This window comes from Trachemys scripta, chromosome 3 (assembly GCF_013100865.1).
Source record: "Trachemys scripta elegans isolate TJP31775 chromosome 3, CAS_Tse_1.0, whole genome shotgun sequence".
In the NCBI taxonomy this organism is placed as follows: domain Eukaryota; kingdom Metazoa; phylum Chordata; order Testudines; family Emydidae; genus Trachemys; species Trachemys scripta.
This window is the reverse complement of record NC_048300.1, coordinates 34,545,525-34,568,478: the sequence shown is the minus strand read 5'-3', so window position 1 is coordinate 34,568,478 and position 22,954 is coordinate 34,545,525. Positions and strand designations below refer to the sequence as shown.

Sequence of the window (22,954 nt, the reverse complement as noted above, 5' to 3'; positions counted from 1 at the left end):
TTCAACTGAGGAATCTTCATTACCAGTGATGATGACTGATCCAAAAAGAGCACAGCTGGTTTTCTAGACCCCAAGTCAAAAAGGCAGCACTATAATCTGTTTTCCTGAGAATTTAGCTAATTATACATGGACAGTGGAAGTCACCCACAAGAACAGCTATTTAAAGCATGATAACTCTGGCCTTATGTGGGATTTGAGAATTTCATCCTGAGAGGAGGGGAAAAAATAAAATCCACCCTCCCCTCAAGCCAAGTGATTCTGTTTTTATAGAGTAACTTCTGAAAATGTAATCACACTTCAGTGCAAATCCGTCCTCCTCCTCAGTGATCAGTATGGTCCTGCTGCATAAGATGGGGTTAGATACAGAGTCGGGGGTACTGCAGGAGGCAGTTCTGGACAACCTAACCAGCCATTTTCTAGAATTTGGCCCAATCACAATGGCAGTTCTAGCGGTGGGTGCTCATCCCAGTGAGTTTCAACATAATCTTCAGTTTCCAGTCTCCAGCCCTTCTGATTTATACCACATCAGTTGTTATAGACTCTTCAAAGAGGCCTATCAACCTCCAATTCCCCTTTTCCCCTCAATGGCATGTTATCTCTAAAGACTTCCTCAGGAGATCAAATTAAAGATTAGTGTATTAACTACTAATTTAACAGGTAGGAGATGGCATTGTCTTGTGGAGAGGTCACTTTCCACTCTCTGGATATTTGGATTCTAGTCTTAGTTTTGCCACCAACTTCTTGTGCAACCTTAGGCATGTAGGTTTCCCTTCGGTAAAATTTCATCACTTCCCAATTTCAGATGAGTGTTCGGATGTTCTCTCCATAAGTAACTGGAAGGCACTACAGTATGAGAAGCAAGTGAATAGGTAGGAAATTGTGGATATAGGGCAGTGATATCTTTCTTCAAATCCTAGGAGGCACAAGAATAAGAAAAAAAGCTTTGGGATTTGCAGGGACCCACCTCAGAATAACACTACAGTAGAACCCCTATTACAATGATTGGGGACTGAGGAGTTTGTAAAATCAACATCTCAACATTACAGTAGATATGATGCATAAATTGCAGTATGGTGCACTGCATTGTTCTCTTCTTGTCCTTCAAACCACTGCAAAGCAATCTCTAGTGCCCTGAAGGCATCAGAATGGGATAAGATGTCAACTTGTTTTTCATTACTTTCACTTTTGTAATGTGATTTCTTTTTCATTTGTGTTCTGTAGAAAAAATGGTTCATATAACTGGTCACTCATAAGAACATAACATCAGAACGGCCATACTGGGTCAGACCAAAGGTCCATCCAGCCCAGTATTCGGTCTACCGACAGTGGCCAATGCCAGGTGCCCCAGAGGAAGTGAACCTAACAGGTAAAGATCAGGTGATCTCTCTCTCCTGCCATCCATCTCCACTTGCCCTTCTCTGAACCTTTTCTAATGCCAGTATACAAGTCTGTCTCATCTTACACGGGGGTTCCATTCCGCGGTTAGCATGTAAAGCAAAAACCGCGTATAGTCAAAATTACATTGAGTTCAATGGCGGGCAGAATCGCCCGCACTACAGGTACAGTATTAAAATAGTTATTTTTCTCTTTTTTTGTTGTTTTTTGTTTTGTTTTTGCCGACCGTGTAAAGCTGAAATCGCGCATGTTAAATGCGCATAAGATGTGACAGGCCTGTATCTTTTTTGAGATGAGGAGACCACATCTGTACACAGTATTCAAGATGTGGGCATACTATAAGACTGATGTTCATAAAATTAAGGTTCTACTGTACATTATATGACAATCTCCTTTGTATTTGTTAGCAAGGTGACACAAAGTTAAACAGCATCTAAAATCTGTCCCCAAAGATATACAGTATTTAAAGCACTGGGTAAGAAATGAGAGATATCCTTATGTGAATTGCTGATGAACTTCAGTGACTGCAGATGAAACAACTGATAATAGGGGAAAAAAATCTTTGGTAACAGTGTCATCAAAGAGGACTGCCTCCAATATTCACAAATCAATTATATGGGATGAAGAGAGGTAGCACAGAGAATACTGACTGGGCTGCAAATCACAAAAGTAGACCTGGTGCACTGTATACATTGGAATCCCTACCTCAGGGTAGTCCAAAAAGACCCAGGTCTGGGTGTAATGCAGTAAGCTACATGGTATTCCATTTGTACATGAGATGAATGAGGAGCTAAGATCAACGTGTCAAATTTAGAATTTGTGGTGCCACGGAGTGTATTTATTCTCATCCTCCTGTTCAGATCTTTGTGCCAACATCATCAGAGTAACACGACCAGCGCAAGACTGAAGACGGCTGGCATAGGGTGGAGCAGAATCCATGTTCAGTAACATTAGGAAACTCTTCTGGTGATCAGATGTACACTTAAAAAGAACAGGAGTACTTGTGGCACCTTAGAGACTAACAAATTTATTAGAGCATAAGCTTTCGTGGACTACAGCCCACTTCTTTTTTGTTTGAGAGAAAATAATCTGGCCCTTAATTAGAAAAACCTAAGGAAGATCATATATTGACTCTTGAATCGAACGTTCAATTTCTGAGATCATTATTCCTCTTAGCACTGGAAGACTGACAAAAATATCTAAATTTACATTTTAAACTGTCATTCCTGTAGCAGCACAAACTGTTCCACTGACAGTGACTCATGCTGTTGCTGAATTCTATTGTAGATGCAGCTTTTTAAGACTGTTACAGATATTTCCTTCCTACACTATAGACCAATGATCCCCAAACTTTTTACCTCGCGCTCTCCCTTACCTGTCTACCGCCTGCTCTCCGGGAGCAGTGACGCAGCTCTGGGTGGGGAGGATGTGGACAGGGCTAAGGGGGCCAAGGCTGGAGCCACAGCTGAGAGTGGGGCCAGAGCTGAGGCTGGCAGCCAGGACCCAGGACCGGCAGCGGATCCCTGGGCGCAAGGCCTGCAGCTGGGGCAGGGGCCAGGAGCGGATCTGGGTGGCGCTCTCTCCCCACCCCATGTGGGGGCTGGCCTGGAGCATGCCCCACAGTTTGGGGACCTCTGCTGTAGACAATACTACACTGTGAAACAGTTTAGTCTGTAGTGTATATAAGAACTAAAATGGATTTTTAACTGTGATCAAGAATCATGACAGCTCTGAAAAGCCCAAGGACCTTACCATTAAGAAACACTATACTACCAGAGCAAACCACTTTTAATCACTCATACACTTTCTGTGGTGTATAATTTAAATTTCATATCATAGTATGTTATCCTCTTTATGTATTCAGCCATTAGCAAGGTCTTTCTTCCTGTCTGTGCACTATATCACATTAACTAAATTTTACACATCAAGATCAGGATTTCCAAGATCCTTCACAATGGGAATTGGGTGCCTAATACCCTTTGGATCCTTGGAAAACCGAAGCCCAGATATTTTGTGTATGCAAGCAAGATAAACAAATAAGGTCAGGAGAATATTATTTTGCAAAGCAGATGGCTGGGCTCCAGTTGACACTGAAGGGAAGGAAGCTGGGAAGGGAAGGGACAGCGAAGCAATGGAGAAAATATTACTATAACTAGGACTTAGAGCGCATCTTTCACCACAGATTCTCAGAGCATTTGGCAAATGTTAAACAAGCCTCACAACGACAAGTTATCTTAAGAAAGTAACATGCCTGAAATCATACAGAGACTCGGTAAGAAATGGAAATAGAACCTGAGTCCAGACTCCCAATTCTCTACTTTAACCACTAGCCTACATAAACAGCACACAGTCAGTTGTCAGGACATCTGTGATGGGGATTATGGGGAAACAGATCATATAATTATGGTTTTGGGTAATTAAAAATAATATTTAAGAAACAATATCAATAAATGACATTCCTGAAAGTATACAGAATGCATTCCAAAGTACACCTCTACCTTGATATAACGCGACCCGATATAACACGAATTCGGATATAACGCAGTAAAGCAGTGCTCCGGGGGGAGGGGGGAGATTGGGGGGCTGCGCACTCCAGCGGATCAAAGCAAGTTCAATATAATGCAGTTTCACCTATAACACAGTAAGATTTTTTGGCTCCCGAGGACAGCGTTATATTGAGGTAGAGGTGTATCAAATTATACAGTGCCTTGGAAGTAGTCACACTTTCTTTATTTTAAAAGGTCTACTTTTCATTAGAAATAACAATGTTCTTTCATATTTTTGGCACAAGGTGTTTAATGAATGAAGATAGACTATTTTAGACAGTATAATCAATACATATGAATGTAACATAACAAAAGACATAGTAGGTCAGACCAATGGTTCATCTAAACCTATATAGTGTCTTTTGATAGTGGCTGGTGCCAGATGTTTCAGAGCTTCAAAATATACTACTATTTTATCCTAAATGTTCTACAACATGTCCCTGTACAAAGGGCATACTGTAAAAATTTCAAAATGCATTACAAAGTAAACCTTCAAATATTTTAGAATTTGAGGTGCTTAAAGAATGCTGCCAGAATTCTCAAGATACATCCAAAAACATCCTCCTCCTCCTCAAAATAATAATAAGCCTGCAGTAGGTGGTAATACAGAATGAGATCTAGCTGTTCACAAATTTAAACTCATCTAATAAGTTAAACATTTGTTAAACTATTTTCTTAATGTATCAAGACATGTGAGGTGCATTTTAGTATGTAGCTGTTTATAGAAAAATATGATTTCAGTAAGAATATATATATACATATATATATATATATACACACACACACAGACCTTTCATTGACACACCACCTACAGAATTCATTCTTCACCCCGTCAGGAACGTTGACCTTCACTGTCAGGATCTTCAGATTTTCCCCTCGGTTAATGGCCAGAATCTGAGTGCAAACATAAATGGCAAAGACAGATGACACACAAAATACCCAAAAGATAAACTTATCAAGTCAACATTTGTATACACATTTGCTTGACATTCTGGAGCAAGTCATGCTGCTTATACAGTAAAACAGTTCACAAAGTATTGGTTTGTATAGATAACATCCAAAATGTAACTTAGACAAAATCACGACATAGCAGAATACAGTATATTGTTTCTCCAGAGTAAAGAATCCCAATTTCATTTTGAGAATCCAGTTTCTGTTTTATATATATACTCATGTACATGTATGTATACATATATTATACACCTCTACCCCGATATAATGCTGTCCTCGGGAGCCAAAAAATCTTACTGCGTAATAGGTGAAACAGTGTTATATCGAACTTGCTTTGATCCACCAGAGTGCGCAGCCCCGCCCCCCCAGAGCGCTGCTTTACCACGTTATATCTGAATTCGTGTTATATTGGGTCACGTTATATCAGGGTAGAGGAGTATATAGAGACACACACAATATATATTTAAAAAAAAAAACAGGAAATTAGACAGTTGTTAATTCACTGATTGAACCACTGAGGTGTTGCTCTTGTACAACCCCAGTTCAAACTTTCACTAAACAAAATGGAAAGTGATTCAAATCAAAACAGGAGACTACAGAAGAGACAGAGCTACATTTATGCTCCTGGTTTCCTTATTTGTACTGACAGCAACCAAATTAAAATCAGTCAGTTTGTAGCAGAATGTGTGACAAGAAAGGTAATCAGTTTAATTTGTAAAAGTTGAACTTTTCATTACTCACCCCTAGGAAACTTAAAACATTTTGCACCCCATTTTCAAATTAATATTAATATACCAGCCTTTAAGTCACTGCACAATCATCTATGCTCACAAGAGAAAGAATCTGTGCACAAACGCAGCACTTACACTAATGAACTAGCAGGTCTGGAAAGAAAAAAATCTATTTCAATACACATTCTGGGTTTTTTATGAGCATCTGTGACTAAGATGCAAATCTTGGGTCACAATTCAAGAGGTAATTACTGGAAGTTTGTCACTATGGACCTAGGCTAAATCCCATTTAAGTCAATGGGAGCCTTTTCTATTTGGATCAAGCCCTATATTGGTGTCTTATAGACAATGCGATCTCAGAATAAGGGATTTAATAAATGTAAAGCATGTAATTTGCATGCAACTGCATAGAAGAGAACACTGTTTTTTATACTTCAGTTTTATTTCCTTTTTTTCCTCTAAGTTAAACTCCACCAACACATATTCCTTAAACATTAGATGTGTAGATTCCATTAAAAAAAGCTGTTAAAAGTTGACATTCCTGTATTGCTGCATATGTTGCTGTATATTACAGGCCATAAATACTGTCACAACAGAGCATTCTGTGTCAATCATGAACTTTAATTCAATCACTAGCTAACTCAGACATGTCACATATGTTAAATACAATGGTTTAAAATGACTCCAGGACATAGTACCAATTTATATTCCTCAGCTTTACTGTGCTTGTGACATACCAGGCCTGACATATCATTGAACAACAAAGCTAATAATAAAAATTGCATGTGAAATATTATAGCATCGGGTACCTTGACTGCCAAAGCAAACATTTTCATGCAGAGATTAGAAAGACATTTTTAACAAATCAAATGCTTTCATGTTTATTCCAATTTATATTTATATATATATAAAAAGACAAAGTTAATGTCAAGCTAAAGTGAAATCAAAATGATGTTCAGGACAAACAACATATCTGATATAGAATTATAGTATCACCATTCACAACATTATTATTAAGGGTCAGTGTTTTAATTAAAACACTATTTACAAGGGCGTATAACTAGGCAGTAAAAATGCTCTTAGTTCTCTCTCACTAGCAAATCTTTTTACCAACTTTAGAATTTAACACTCAATTTAGTCTGTTCTAAATGATGAGTGTCTACAGAAAAAATATAAATTGAAAAGAGCCTCAATTAAATATGGCAAGTAGTTAGCCAATTTCCCCATGTCACGCAATGCATGTACAGAATTCACTTTTGGCAACAGATTCCACAAACAGCCACAATGAACATAAACTACCGTACATTTTTCTCCAGCCCTAAATCGTGTCTGTATTAACAGACTGGAATGGATCCAATGGATAGGAGTTACACTCTCATAGACTAATAATGAAAAAAATAACTTCTAAAAACAAAATAGGAGCAGGGATTTAATCCAGTGATACAAAGAGATACGTCAGACTCAGTTCTAGTTATTGAATACATAACATCTTGTGTATTATTTCACAGAACTTTCTGATTACATATTTATCAGAGAGCCTTAAAATAAGCAGCAGCAGTCTTGAATGAATATATTCCATTTATATCTTTCAGTAACTTTAAATATCTCTTGCATAGGGTGACCAGATAGCAACTGTGAAAAAACAGGATGGGGCTGAGGGGTAATAGGAGCCTATATAAGAAGAAGTCCCAAAAACCGGGACTGTCCCTATAAAAACAGGACATCTGGTCACCCTACTTTTGAATCACACTTCTTAAATGGTATTGAAGCTATTATGCCTAAAACATGGTATTTTACATATCAGTCTCCCCCTTCCCTCCCACACACCCAATTATGTCTTCCTGCCACATGGTATAGAAAAGAAGAAAAAGAGACTAGTGCATAAGCACTGATATGTTTACAGCAAGTCAGACAATGTCAAGATGTTGTGGCGGAGGTTCATTCTATTATTTATATTGTGGCAGTAACTAAAATATGCTAAGTGCCGTACATATATAAGTCCCATACCTGAACAGCTAGCATCTTAGAAGAAGGGCAGGATATGTGGACCTCTTTCCTCTTAGTGTATGTCTACACAGCAACTAGACACCCGCAGCTGGCCCATGCCGGGGAACTCAGGCTTGTGGCTGTTTCATTGCTGTGTAGACTTCCAGGTTCAAGCCCGGGCCCAGGACCATGCGAGATGGGCGAGTCCCAGAGCTCAGGCTCCAGCCTGAGTCCAGAAGTCTACACTGCAATGAAACAGTTCCGCATCTCAAACACTGCGAGCCCGAGTCAACTGGCACAGACCAGCCACGGGTGTCTAGTTGTTGTGTAGACATACCCTTAGAGAAAAAGAGGTACATACACCTCTACCTCGATATAACGCTATCCTCGGGAGCCAAAAAATCTTACCGCGTTATAGGTGAAACCGCGTTATATTTAACTTGCTTTGATCCACCAGAATGCGCAGCCCCACGCCCCCCGGAGCACTGCTTTACCGCGTTATATCCAAATTTGTGTTATATCGGGTCGCGTTATATCGAGGTAGCAGTGTAACTAATATCTTTAATGTACAGCAAAATCTTCCAGACAGGAGGCACCCTCAAGAAAGGTAAAGATATACATACAATGAAGCTGACATTGTGCAGTTATTTTTCAAGACCTATATTTTAATTTTTTTTTTTTTTTTTTACTCAGCAACCAGGAATTATCTTTTTTTCTCCAGCCGGTTCTGTTCATATCCTTCCTTAGACGCAATTAAAGCTTTCACTAGTATAGTAAAAGCTTTTTTATCCACCATGTTGGGGCAATGGTGGAGGGGGGTGCCAGTAAGTGAAAATTCCAGTTAACTAAGAGGGAGGGAGTTTGGGTGTGGGGTTGGGGATTGGGGCACGGGAGAGGGTGCGGAACACTGGCTCTGGGAGGGAGTTTGGGTGCAGGAGGGGGCTCGGGGCAGGGGGCTGGGGCGTGGGAGTGGGTGCAGGGTGCCAGATTTGGGTGGCACTCACCTCGGGTGGCTCCCCGCAAGTGGCGACCTGTCCCTGCTGCTCTTAGGCAGAAGCGTGGCTAAGCGGCTCTGCGTGCTGCCTCCTCCCACAGGCGCTGCGCCCCCGCAGCTCCCATTGGCTGCAGTTCCCGGCCAATGGAAGCTGTGGATCCAGCACTCAGGGCGGGGTAGGGACAGCGTGCAGAGCTGCTTAGCCGCGCCTCCAACTAGGAGTAGCAGGGACAAGTTGCCGCTTGCTGGAAGCTACCTGAGGTGAGTGCCACCCGGATCTGGTGCCCCCTCCCACGCCCCAACCTCCAGCCCCGCACCCCCTCCCACACTGCAAACCCCTCGTGGCCGTTCCTCCGCCTAGGAGCAGCAGGGACATGTTGCCGCTTCCAGGGAGCCACGCAGAGCCAGGTAGGGAGCCTGCCAGGCCCGTGCCAACTGGACTATAAACCGGACTTTCAATGAAGATCAGAAATGCTGGTTTATAGAGCTTTCTGGCTGGTAAAGTACCAGATAACACAGCTTTTACTGTACTGTGTTACTCACACTACAAATCTAGAAGAACAACAACTTACTCTGTACTTTTATATACATGATTTTATTAGATACATGATTCTGAATGGCAAACAGATACAAAATGAATTTTTTGTCAAAGAAAAAACAACTTATTCTATTACATGACAAATAGCATGTGAATGTAATTCAAGTAATATAACCTCTGTGAATGCAGAGCAGAATTAAGGCTGTTCATAGAACTTTAACTATGAGTATTGCCTAACTTGAGTGCTTAGCATTCTCGGTGTAATTTTTATGTAGAGAATCTTTTTTTTTTTTAATTTCACAGATTCTTCCTAAAGTTTCCAAGTTCTCCACATCATTTACAGACATGCTTCTTAAAAAACAATGGACTGAAAAAGAGGATTTCTTCGAATGAGTTTATCTATCCCCCTTCTCTCTTCAGTGCACATTTTATATGGCCTCCTTAATATGGAAGATCACAACATTCTTTACTGAAAGTCATAACAGGTATAGGAGAAAAGACATTATTTAAAGAGGAAGTGACTCTCACTGATTTGGAGGGAAGGAGAGTTCTAATGCAAAGCACCACAAGTGAAAGTGTGACCACATAGCTTTCAGGGTTGCAAGGATTGGGTAGGAAATAAATTCAAGGTGGGGAATGACCAAGATTTTCAGAAACCAAGGGCCAAGTTGAAAGAGAAATAAAATACTAGGTGAAAAAACAAAAAAACAAAGTTTTTTTTTCCCCTAGCAAGCAAGGTTAGAAAGAGAAAGGTGTTTTGAAATTAGGAAGAGAGTATGACAAGAGAGAAGTATTTTGTATTTTTTAAAACAGAAAATCTAGATTGTAAACTCCATAGGTCACAGACTGTTGCTTAATTATGTTTGTACAGTGCCTAGCACAATGAGACCGAATCCTAGCTGGGCTCTTAGGCACTACCACAATGCAAACAACACAGACTTTTCAAGAAGTATGACAGACAAAGATTCAGTAGTTAGAGCAGAGTTGGCGAGCAGGAAACAAAAGTAAGGTCCAGTGAGGACATAAGCTAATGATGAAACAAAGGAAGTTGGTCATGGATTCACTGTAGATGGGGACTGAAGAAAAGTTTATAGGCTAATCAAGAAAGAATAAGGCTCCTGGTTTTGCGAAAGCAATAGAGGCACATTCCTTTGTTGTTGTTTTGTTTTGTACTTGTTTAATCTTCAAAAGGGAGAGAGAAACAGAATCCTGGACAATTTCCCAAGAGATCCTTCTACTTTTCAAAAGGAACACAACATAAAATGTGCATTTTAAAAAACCTTTAGATTACTGAAGCTGCAAGAATTCTTTAAAAGTTTAAATTTGCTTTTTCACCATTTATGTGTTTAATTTATTTTTCCCTCTTCACTCAGTTTGGACGATGAAAGTAAACTGGTCAGTCACCTTTAAAAAAAAATTAGGCAATTAAGTGTTGTGGTTCTCAGGTCCTAGCACAATTTTCACATTTATAACATTATAGGAGAATATTTTAAAAACCATTCACACACATCTCAATTTCACTTTTTTAAAATAAATTTGGAGCCCTCGTTTTTGTAGAGAAAAGCTTGCAAATGTAGCTCAAAAACTGGAAGGGAAATAAGAAACACTCAAATGTATTTAATTACCTGATTTTCAGGATTTTAACAGGGTTTTCAAGCCAATTTCATGATTTTGGGGGGCCTGACTCATGATTCTAACATAATACTGCTCTCAGAAAAAAGACTCCAGACACTGAGAAAGTAATAGTTAGCACCTATGCATTTTGAAATCACGTACTGTGCAAACAAAACACACTCTTTAGTGTGTTCTTTGTCCCCCCTATGCTGAGTCACCAGAGGGCATCAGTTTCTAACCCTTCCCAGTTACAGGAACTGGTTCTTTAACTGATACTGTACATGCACAGATAATTTTAGCGTTCTATGAAACTGTGGTGAAGACTACACATCACTTGTGGCATTTAAAATAAGATTAAGACAAAGCAACAGAAATAGTGTTACGGAAATAATCCTGAAGTGGGGCTAGTCGAAAAAAGGTAACAGGGTTTTTCTTTCTCTAATTTGCATGATTTAAATGTGGTGAAACGTGGATAGATGTTGATTTATTCTCAATAACTCAGTGAGTCATGTTAGGACACATTGTGTGATCTTATATCTTTATTACGCATTCTAACAGCAATCTATTTCTGCTACCACTTCAGAAATGGAGAAACTGATCAGTTTGCAATGGTTGAAGTTTTCTTTTTTCAAATGAAAAACAGTCTCCGATCGGGATCTACAAACTTTTCACACCACAGTATTTTATGATAAAATATGAATGATTTATAAGAAATACTGTAAAAATGATAGTCTAGGCTTGAGCTAATTGAGCTCTTCAGACTTCATTAATGTAAACCTCTATAGACCAATTACTGTAAAAATATGATAAAATGCTATAAACATTGACACTTAAAAAGAGCATAGCAGGGACCTCTTACACATTTACACCAAGGGTTTGGATATTAAAACTATTAGTAATAATTTCATCCTTTCCCCAATACCCAGATTGCTAGAAATAATGTAATTTTTGTATTATTACAAGTGAACTAATTTCAAACCTCACTACCTCTCTGGCAAGTGTTCAGCATAACAAATCCTCTTTAAAACACATAGGAGAATTCAAAACAAATGTCAAAATCAACTTTAGCAGGCAAAACCTCACATGGCTTTTTAAAATGGCAACAGGACAAGCCAAATGAAGACGGTGTCACAGAAATAAAGAAATGTTGTACAAGAGCAGAAGCAGAAACAGCCATCTACAAATCTAGACACTTCTTGTGGATTAATGAAGGTTCTCAGTTTAAATAATAGAACAGTGTCCCGAAGGTACACATGTTTCCTGTCACCCCATCAGGGCAGAATTCTCTACATTTACAATATTCAGAGCAACACCTGAAGTGTGCACCTCTGTTTCTGAGATTAAGCAATTTGGAGCAGCATATGTACTGATAGGGGTGTAAGACATTGCATATCAATGGAGAAAGCTCCCCTCCAGTGCAGAAATCACTTTCTTCCCATAATCCCTTTTGAAGACCTACAGCTCTATAGTTATCATTTAAGAAAGACCTCACAGATCAGAAGATGATCACCTGCCAAACAAGAAAAATACTACCTATGTCTTCGGTATGTTATATGCTGAATGCGTCCCTTAACCTTCTTATTTGAAGCATTCAGCACAAGTGAAGTTGCTGAATACTTTTTTTAAGTACTATATTTGCAGGTCACCTTTAACTACAATTATCTAACCTTTTCTTGCTGCTTTGCACCAATTTCAACTGACAGGTTTAATGCCGAGTGGCTCAGAGCACTCTTTGCCCATGTGGATGGTCTCTGAGCCACTCAGTGTTAAAGCAAACAACAGAAGAAGACATAACCAAAGAACTACCAAGAAAAAAGTGCGTTTAATTCTATTCACAGTTTTTTAAATCCAGCTAGGGCTCAGAGCATTGCTCTTAGTGAAAAACTAGTAAAGTAACCTATATTCTTATCCTTGTCAGGATAAACTACTTAACCTTCCCCCTTTTCCTCCAAATGCTTGGTACCTGCTTATTGCCTTGGAAAAACAGAGCATGTGCCCTATTATCCTTCAGCAGATGGATCTCATTGGTTTTGAGCACTCTGCTGCCGACTCTTTAAATACATTTGCTTTAATTAGACACTTTAATTAGACAAACACTCCTGAGTATTCAATTCCCAGTTCAATTTTTTAACATGTGTTTTAACCTTCCAAGTTACTTTTCCAAGAAACCAGAGTCTTTCGTTACCTCAGGTGACTGAACGGTGAAAATGGGTAAACTCAATTTTGAAAGGAAATACTTATGACACCTTTTTTTTCTAGGAGATGTATACATGCTGTTTACCATTATAAAGAAAATCAATAGCATATTCATAATGTGTACCTGGTGATGCTGAATGTTCTTAATATTGCAAGAAAAATTCTGGTACAGTTGGAATTTGTTAACGTCTTTCTCGTTTACATTTTTTGATGACACTTTTGCCAAGGCTGACTGGATACATATGTACCTTTGCTGACATCTAAATACAAAGAAGAGTAAGTTAATTGGGTGATATGACATGAAGCCTTTAATAGTGTAACTGGAGTTTGTGTTAAAACACAAAATCCTACTGAAATAAATATGAAGCTGCTACTATTGTTTTCAATTGCATTTTATGTCATAATCATCATAAGGGAATTGCATAATATGTCTTAGGGACGCGAATGAAATCATAAGACAGTTAATATATGGACAGCAAAAGAATTTCAAGCAGAGCTCAGAAAAGCTGAGCCTTATCCTTCTCAAGCGTGATCTAACTGGGAGCCCAAAGGCTCCTTTTACATTGCAGTTTGGGGGTTTGCACTAGCCAAGAGATGACAGTACTGTGGATGAGAAGCAAGTTTTAACTCTTATGAAACTGACTGGCCCCAAAGGCTTTTTAAGCCTGGAGGCTAGCTGTTTTTGGAGGTTTGGGAAGGCCCATTATAAGGTGCTGCATGGAAGGAGAAAAACTGGTCTATGGTTGGGGCAGAGAGACTCTATCTGGAAGCCCAGATGGACACAGTCCTGCCAACCCCCTGGCTGTGTCCCCACACCTGTCTGATGGAGTAACTATACCTTCTGTGGCAACTGGGTCCTAACACCGCCTGATGCCATGAGTGGGCAGCTGAGAATAACAACACAAGGTGAGACAAAAACTGTGGCTCCAGACCAAAGAAACCAATAGGTGGACAGGGAGCATGACAATCTAAAAAACTGCAGAAGGACTAGTTCAGTTTCTTTGAAAGTGAGGGAGAGAAAAGAGCAACATTTATTCAGCTGTTTCTCTTACTCATCCTTACAATACTAAGTAACCTAGGTTAGTAACCTAGGATAACATTTTCAAAAGCACCTAGCACACTTGGGAACCTAAATCCCTTTTTCAAAAGTGGGCTTCTGTACATGGGGAAAACTGACCAGAACAGCTATTTTGGAATAGCTCCTCATGTGAACACAGTATGTAAAATATGCCAGAAGAGAGTGTTTACACCAAGGAGTTATACCCAGTAGCTAAATTACACTGGAGTAGCTATTCTGGAATGACTATGCCGGATAATTTCCCCCCAGTAGGCAAGCCATTAGACACTTGGGAGCCTAAGTCTCTCTGAAAGTCAATTAGATGCTTTTGAAAATGTTACCCTTCGTCTTTAATGATTTCTATCCAAACTCCAGTTGTAAAATGATATTTTAAAAACCAGTTTATGAAAGTTACAACCTGTCCATGATTGGTGCAACCATGCCAAATGAAACTGTTATTTTAAATATTTTTTTAAATGCCATTACAATTTACTATGCAAAAAAGGATCCTGTGTGTTAAATTATAACTCCTCTTTTCAACATAGACCATTCCCTTAAACAAGTATTTGTTTTAAACCAGTCCCAAATCAATTATTCATTCTAACCTCACCGCACATAATGTTGTTATAAAGTTCAAATACAAAAGGAAAAAGCTTTCAAATATGTTTATTTCTCCTGTCATTTCACACAAATAGAGTTCAGGAGATTGCAGAACCCTGCAAAGATATAATGTGTTTAGCAAATGCCTACATTTCATTTTGTATGCAGTACTGTTATAGCCAGGTTGGTCCCAGTACATTAGAGAGGAGATGGTCCAATAAAAGATATTACCTCACCCACCTTGTCTCTCTAAATTTCACTTTAACATTTAACCAAACTCAATATCCACTTGCTTCTTTGCATACCCTACTATGACTTTATTATAGTAGATGGAATATGTGCTAGACAGCTAAATTTTAGGATACCCTTTAAAAAAAAAGAAAATGTTCCATGGCAACAATTCTTAATTTGTAGTTTAGACTGATACAATAGAACAGCGTTTCTCAAAATATGAGGGTGTAGGACATCAGTGTTTCATTAAGCATTTTCTGGTTATCTGCAGAATTATTTTGAGAACAAAGCAGTAAAAGAACAGGGGTGGCTAGCCCACAAAAGCATCTCTCTCACGCAAAGCAGTCCTCAAAATGACGCCCGACTCTGAAGGCAGCAGCACAGAAGTAAGGGTGGCATAGTATGGTATTTTCACCTTCACCTCTCTACTGCTGCTGACGGGGCACTGCCTTCAGAGCTCGGTGCCTGGCCAGCACCTGCTGCTCTCCGGCCACCCAACCCTGAAGGCAGCACAGAATTAAGGATGGCAATACTGTGACCCCCTACAATAACTTTGTGAACCTCCCCACTCCCTTTTGGGTTGGGACCCCCAGTTTGAGAAATGCTGGTCTTCCCAGTGAAATCAGTAAAGTACACAAAAGCTCAGATTTTATCCGGGAGACCAGATTTCACGGTCTGAGACATGTTTTTCACGGCGATGAATTTGGTATGGCCCCATCTATAATATCAGCCAATCAGATCCTACCCAATTCATAATGCTGTATACTGCTAAAAAAATTACTTTTTCTGGATAAATTGCTCCATATAGATAACAGTTGCACTAAATCTGTTTTCTATTCCAACCAGAATGCAACAGAGTAATAACAACACAGCAAGAGCAACTGTCACTCTACTGCATCGATATTCATCAGATAAAGCAATTAAATCTAAGTCAGTATTTGGTATAACAAAAATAAATTCATTCTATTCAAATGTAGTCAAAGATCAATGTCTCCTGCTTTGAAAATAAATCTCTCTGCTTTGCTTTGGCGTTTATATTAAAGCAGGAGACTATTATTTTCACACGGTTTTAATTATACTGATTCTATGCTTTAAGAATTAAACCACAGAAAATTAGCCATTAACCTTTATAGGCTGAATCCTGCCCTGGCCTAAGTGGGTGCAAGTGAAGTAAAAGGGGTTGCACCTGATTACATTAGATCTCAGGTTGGCCTTGAGGGTCTAATCTGTATGCACACAACTTACTGGTAAGCACTTGAAAAGCTGCAATGTGAGGAAGCTGCAAGGGATGGAAAAATTTCCTTCCAATTTTCAATCCCCCTAAAACTCTGAGGGAGAACAATTAATAATAATAAAATAATAATATATGGAGATATACCTATCTCACAGAACTGGAAGGGACCCTGAAAGGTCATCGAGTCCAGCCCCCTGCCTTTACTTGCAGGACCAAGTACTGATTTTGCCCCAGATCCATAAGTGGACTCTTCAAGGACTGAACTCACAACCCTGGGTTTAGCAGGCCAGTGCTCAAACCACTGAGTTATCCCTCCCCCTCATGGGGCTATTAGTGAATGAAGCTGCTGAGAGACATTCTAAATCCAGCTTTGGGGGATTAAATATCCTGTCCTGATCACAACAGATTTCTCCTATTCTGGTCCTGAATAAATTTGCCAGGACTAAGGACTGTATGTATGCAGAGAGAGGGACAACCAATAATACTTGTTTCCTAGCATTTGTGTGGGGCAAGTTCTCTGCCAAACACAAAAAGACAGAATTTGACCATATAACCTGCAAAATAAGTGAATGACTATGAAACTTTGAAACTTACAGTATCCTAATGAAATCCAGTGTATCCTTATCTTTAGCAAACATGTCAGCAAGGATGTGTTGTACTCCAGCCTCTACTTCCTGAATGGTTGTAAGTCCTTAAATGAAAACATACTGCTAATTATTATAAAGAATCTAAAAACCAGAACATAACTAAGTAATCACATCAGTAATAAAACATATCCCTAAATACATACAAGCGGAAAGGAAATAAATACAAGCTACTGGAATAATCTGGAGTGTTGCAATAAAGAAACCAAATTGATGGAATTAGCGAATATCATCTGGCCATTCCTTCCAAAACATCTAAAATTAATATCAGATTCTAAAAGTACAGATTATTAATTATGTTACTGTAAATCAAAGCAATGTTAATTGAGAGATGGATATCAAACATCTATACCTTATTCTAAAAGTACTTGCTTGGGCTTCATATTTATTATACATTAGAAATAATAAAAATAATAAAGTTAGATATTTGGACACAGATTAAGAGAGTTCACGCAAGATAAGTAAGCAAAATAGAGGATCACACGCTCCTACTACCTACCGAGCATGTCACTTTTTTAAAGCATACTACATTGTTGCAATCCTGAGTACCTTTCCACAAAATGCTATAAACTTCAGTATTACAGGGAGAGCACATTGTGTTCCCTGTATTGAGGCTGCCTGATCTTCCAGATGCTTTTTTGTTCTTTTTTTAATGATTTCAACCATTTTGCTCTGTACAGATGTAACTCTTAGAGGGTCTGTTATTCCAAGGATTACTCCTATAGTCTTTTTTTAAAGTATAGGTACAAAAATGTTTGCTATACTCCAGTTGTGTGGAACACGAGCTGTTTTTAAATGAGAGATTGCAATATATTTGTTAGTAGCTCAGCCATTTCATTCAGCTTCTTCAGAACTCTTAGACCAGGGGTTCTCAGACTGGGGGTTAGGACCCTCAGGGAGTCAGAAGGTTATTACACGGAGGATCGCGAGCTGTCAACCTCCACCCCAAATCCCGCTTTGCCTCCATCATTTACAATGGTGTTAAATATATAAACAAGTGTTTTTAATTTATGGGGGGGGGTCACACTCAGAGACTTGCTATGTGAAAGGGGTCACCAGTAAAAAACTTTGAGAGCCACTGTCTTAGACGTACCTTATGACCTGGTGACTAATTTGCTTTGTAAATCATCCGTTTGCTCCTAAGCCTCTACACACTCAGAGTACCTCCTCTTTGTTACCAGAAAGGAGCACGTCCAGGTTAGAAATCCCCTCAACGTTCTCAGAGGTGAAGAGTGATGTAAAGAAATAATTTCACATCTCAGCAATGTCTTTATCTTCCTTAACTGCTCCTTTTAATCCCTGATAATCCAGCAGACCCATCAATTGTTTTGCAGGTTTCCTGCTTCTGACATACTTCATGAATTCTAGACTCACCTGTTAAACCAACTGTGTCTCTCACAACTCGACAAGGCTTCATATCCCACTGAGGGCAATCAAGCCAAGCATAAACTCATATCTTCAATACTGCACACTCAAGTTTAAGACCATTTAGCTGTACTACTTCTCAAAAGAATCTGCCAAATCTATGTGCTTAAGTCTGCTGATTGTAAAACAGACTATTTACATATACATAAAGAACTGTTCCAGAGTGTTACACCCTCCATAAAGGTAACAACCTAATCATGCAACCAAGTTATTATAGTTAATCCTTTACTTCAAATGCTAGAAGTCTGTGCTGCAGTGTTGAAATTTTAGGATTCAAACTCTGCTGCCAGTGCATGGGATGAGGCACCACAGTTAAACATTATAGAATTTGTTCTTGCCTTTTTTTCTTTTTAAAATAAAAAGTAGAAAGTTATGCAGAAAAAAGCTTCAAAGAATGTTAAGGTCAAGCACTCCAAATTAGGAAATACCAGAACTAAGGCTGCCAAAGCAATCTTAATTCTACGCACTTGTGCATATGCACTATGGCCTAGCCTTTAATAATATGACTGAATGCTACTTTTTCCTATAGAATCCTTGCCTCAGGTGCTCAGCAAATGATAACTGAAAGGCACATGAAGACTGAGGCACAATTTGTTTTCTGGTTAAAGGAGGTCCACATGAGCAGGGGAACTCTGTTTTATCCCTGGCTCTGCCAAATTTTCTATATGATACTGGTCAAGTTTACTAAACCAAAATTTTGTTCAGAGCCAATAATTGTATGTCCTTCATTTTTTGAATGCCCAACTTGACATGAGGTCTCATTTTAAGAAGTGATCGGCACTTGCAGTCCTGAAGACAGCAGAAGCTATGAGTGCTCAGCATCTCTGACAGTAAGGCAGTGTGTCCTGGAGGAACCAGAAGATTCCACCTTCTAATCCTGGCTCTCCAGGGACAACATGTAGCCTTGTGCAAATCTGTTTCAGGGCTGGTCTACACTACCGAGGGAGGAAATAACGTTGCTGAAGTCAACGTACTTAGATCTACTTACCGCGGTGTCTTCACTGCGGTGTGTCAACAGGAGATGCTCTCCCATCTATACTAGACACAATAAATCGACCTCCGCTGGATCAATCTTTGCCCGTCGATCCAGCCAATAGTGTAGACAAGCCCTAAGTTTCTTCACATGTAAAATAGGTATTCGATCTCTTAACATCTGTACAAGGCTCTGAACATACAGAAAGCTATAAAAATGCTTCATACTCTGAAAAACCTAGGTTTCTCAAATTGGGCAAGTTGGAATAACTGGGCCCATAAATTTACCATAATTGTAAGCTCAGCTGTGAAAAGTGAGAAAAATACATAAAATAAATAACTAGAACAATCAAAGTCAACAGGAAAAGGTGCAAAAGGAAGACAAAGACCAAATTAGTCCAAACGAAAGGGCCTACTGATATAATTCAAGGACTGTGCTAAGATCATGCCTGGTAAACAAGAACAGAGAGAGAGTGGAAATCAATCAATCAAAATTGGTGTTTCAGAAATTAGGCCTAATTGGTGGACAAAGTAATGAGAGGATGGGTTGTTCCACACATCACTGCTTTTTGGGATACATAATAAAAGACAAACAACAAGGGAGCAGGCTACTGTGATGCTGGCTGACTGAAAAAGTGGAAGGAGCATGTTTCACCATCATGGTTGCCACCCCCACTGTCTTCAGGGACTCTGTACCTTCTTCATCCTGATCCGAAGGCATATTCTGGCCAGACTGGACTAGAGGGAGGAACCCAGATGACACTGCCACCTTCATTGGCTTCTGCTAAATCCCAACCACCACCTGAGAAGGGAAACCTCTCGTCCCCCACCACCAAATCTGTTAATTTCCTTCCCTACCTTATTTCTTCTCCTTCCCATCCATAAGAATGGACATACTGGATCAGACCAATGGTCCATCTAGCCCAGTATCCTGTCTTCCTACAGTGGCCAATGCCACATGCTTCAAAGGCAATGAACAGAACAGGGCAATCATCAAGTGATCCATCCCGTTATCCAGTCCAAGCATCTGTAGTCAGAGGCTTTCAGACACCAGAGCATGGGGTTGCATCCCTGACCATCTTGGCTACAATAGTTATTGATGGACCTATCCTCCATGAACTTACCTAATTATTTTTGAACCCAGTTACAGTTTTCGCCTTCACAACATCCCCTGGCAATGAGTTCCACAGGCTGACTGTGCATTGTGTGAAGAAGTACTTCCTTCTGTTTGTTTTAAACCTACTGCCTATTAATTTCACTGGTGCTTGTGTTATGTGAAGGAGTAAATAACACTTCCTTATTCTCTTTCTCCACACCATTCATGATTTGATAGACCTCCATCATTTCCCCCCTTAGTCGCCTCTTTTCCAAGCTGAATAGTTCCCATCTCTTTAATCTTTCCTCATACATTAAGCTGTTTCATATCCTTAATCATTTTTGTTGCCCTTCCCTGTACAAACTCCACCAGTGCCAGTCCCAAGCCTGGATCAAATAGGAGGAGGGTTGGTTGAAGGGGCGGTTTCCCGTCACATAAAAAAAAAGGGTCTAGCTACAGAGACTACTCATATAAACCAAAAATCAAGGCCTGAGGAGTCTGGAAAGCGTTCAGATGTGCATATGACAGTGGATGATCAAATCCATCAGGAAGTCACCCACTCGATGGTCCAAATTCTGAAGGCCAAAAAGAGTACATGCATAGCTATGTGGAATGTACGAACTCTAAATAGTGCAGGAAAATTAGCACAGGTAATCAAAGAAATGGACCGATATAAAATTGATATCCTAGGACTTTGTGAAGCTAGAGGAAAAGATCAAGGTATGATAACATCTGGAGAAAAAACAATGTTATATTCAGGTGGAACCAAACGTGAGACAGATGTAGGAATCATCATGAATAGCGCTGCAAAGAAATCACATATGAATTGGCAGCCAATATCAGATAAGCTACTGGCAGCTAGAGTCCACTCTCGGCACATTAAGTGCACCATAGTCTAGGCATGTGCTCCAACAAACAATGCAGATGAAGGGGACAAAGAGAGATGATATACAGAATTGAACGATGTAATGAAAGAAATACCAGACCACAATCTTGTCCTGGTTATGGGAGATTTTAATGTCCAGATCAGAAATGAAAGAGGGGGTTGGGAAATAGTCATCAGCCCACATACAACTGGAGCAACGACAGACAATGGCACAAGACTTCTTGAATTTTGTGCCAAAAACAATCTTAGCATCTGCAATTCCTTCTTCCAACATAAAAACAAACACAAAAAAAATATGGATTTCACCAGATGGCCGTACACAAAATGAGATCGACTATATCTGTGTTAGTCACAGGTGGAAAACATCAGTGTTCGACACAAGAGTATTCAGAGGAGCAGATATAGGGAGCGATCACTATTTGCTGGAAGCGAACATCAAATTGAAGTTTAAAGCGCTTAAAAAGAAAGAACATATGCTGAGAATGGAAAAAGAACGCTTACCAAATATTGCCCTTGAATGGAAGCCAGAAAATGCAAGAAGAGAGGAAGACCGTGAATAACATGGAAACAAAGAGTTCTGAACAACATCAAGCACCTCCACATGAAATGGGAAGATTTGGCGAGAAGGGCAGTTTACAGGCAAAGATGACAAATGTGGGTAGCCCAATGTGCAGCAAAGCACAGGATCAACTAAGGTCTAAGGTTCCCTGTACCTTTTCCATTTCTAATATATCTTTTTTTAGATGGGGTGACCAGAACTGGATGCAGTATTCAAGGTGTGGGTGTACCGTGGATTTATATAGTCGCATTATGGTATTTCTTGTTTTATTATCTATCCCTTTCCTGATTGTTCCTAATATTCTGTTATTCTGTTCAGCGAACTATCCATGAGGACTCCAAGATCTCTTTCTTGAATGGTAACAACTAATTTAGACCCCATTATTTTGCATGTATAGCTGGGATTATGTTTTCCAATGGGCAACACTGAATTTCATTTGCCATTTTGTTATCCAGTCACCTCTCTAACTCTTTGTAATCTGCTTTGGACATCTTGAGTAATTTTGTAACGTCTGCAAATTTTGCCACCTCACTCTTTAACCCTTTTTCCAGATCATTTATGATTATATACTGGTCCCAGTACAGATACCAAAGGGACACTGCTATTTACCTCTCTCTCCATTCTGAAAACTGACCATTTATTCCTGACCTTTGTTTCCTGTCTTTTAACTAGTTACTGATCCACGAGAGGTCCTTCCCTCTTCTCCCTTGACTGCTTAGGAGCCTTCAAGGAAAGATTTTGTCAAAGGCTTTCTGAAAGCCCAAGTACACTAGATCCATTGGATCACCCTTGTCCACAGGTTTGTTGACTCACTCAAAGAATTCTAGTAGATTGGCGCGTCATGACTTCCCTTTACAAAAGCTGTGTTGACTCTTCCCCAACATATCATATACTTTTGCCCTCTCCTTCTTTGCCTTCTAATAGCAATCTGACTTAGCTGGCCAAGACTGTTTATTTTGCAACACTGCTGTAAGCCTGTGACCAGAAAGGCAGCTAAATGCAATGTCCTAACCAGCCTGATGCTAATTCAAGTTTACCAGGTTGCAGAGTGACTGAAAAGACCTGTGTGCGGTGCCTTTGTTTTTCAGCAGTGAGATTGCAAGTGAAAGTCAACATCAAGACAGAACCTGCATTTTTTTTTATCTTTGCTGTTCTCTTCTTTTCCCTTGTGAATATGTTTGTCTTGTTTTCTAGAAAACAGAACTGGACTTTAGCAACACCACCAACCAATAGTTCCAGCCCATCTCAACTAACTTCTCTCTTCTCCAAAAGCACAGTTATTACCATTGAGAAGACAAT

General features: G+C 39.6%; 1 protein-coding gene across 1 annotated transcript in view; it reads right to left on the bottom strand.

The window, feature by feature from the left end:
• The window catches only part of SRBD1 (S1 RNA binding domain 1), a 232,938-nt gene that overhangs the window by 165,614 nt on the left and 44,370 nt on the right, over nt 1–22,954 (bottom strand). Inside the window, exons 10-12 of the mRNA XM_034764426.1 lie at nt 16,668–16,764; nt 13,076–13,211; nt 4,732–4,835 (exon numbers count right to left, since the gene is read on the bottom strand). Coding sequence (XP_034620317.1) covers nt 4,732–4,835; nt 13,076–13,211; nt 16,668–16,764 — 337 coding nt within the window. The remainder of the gene's footprint in view (nt 1–4,731; nt 4,836–13,075; nt 13,212–16,667; nt 16,765–22,954) is intronic.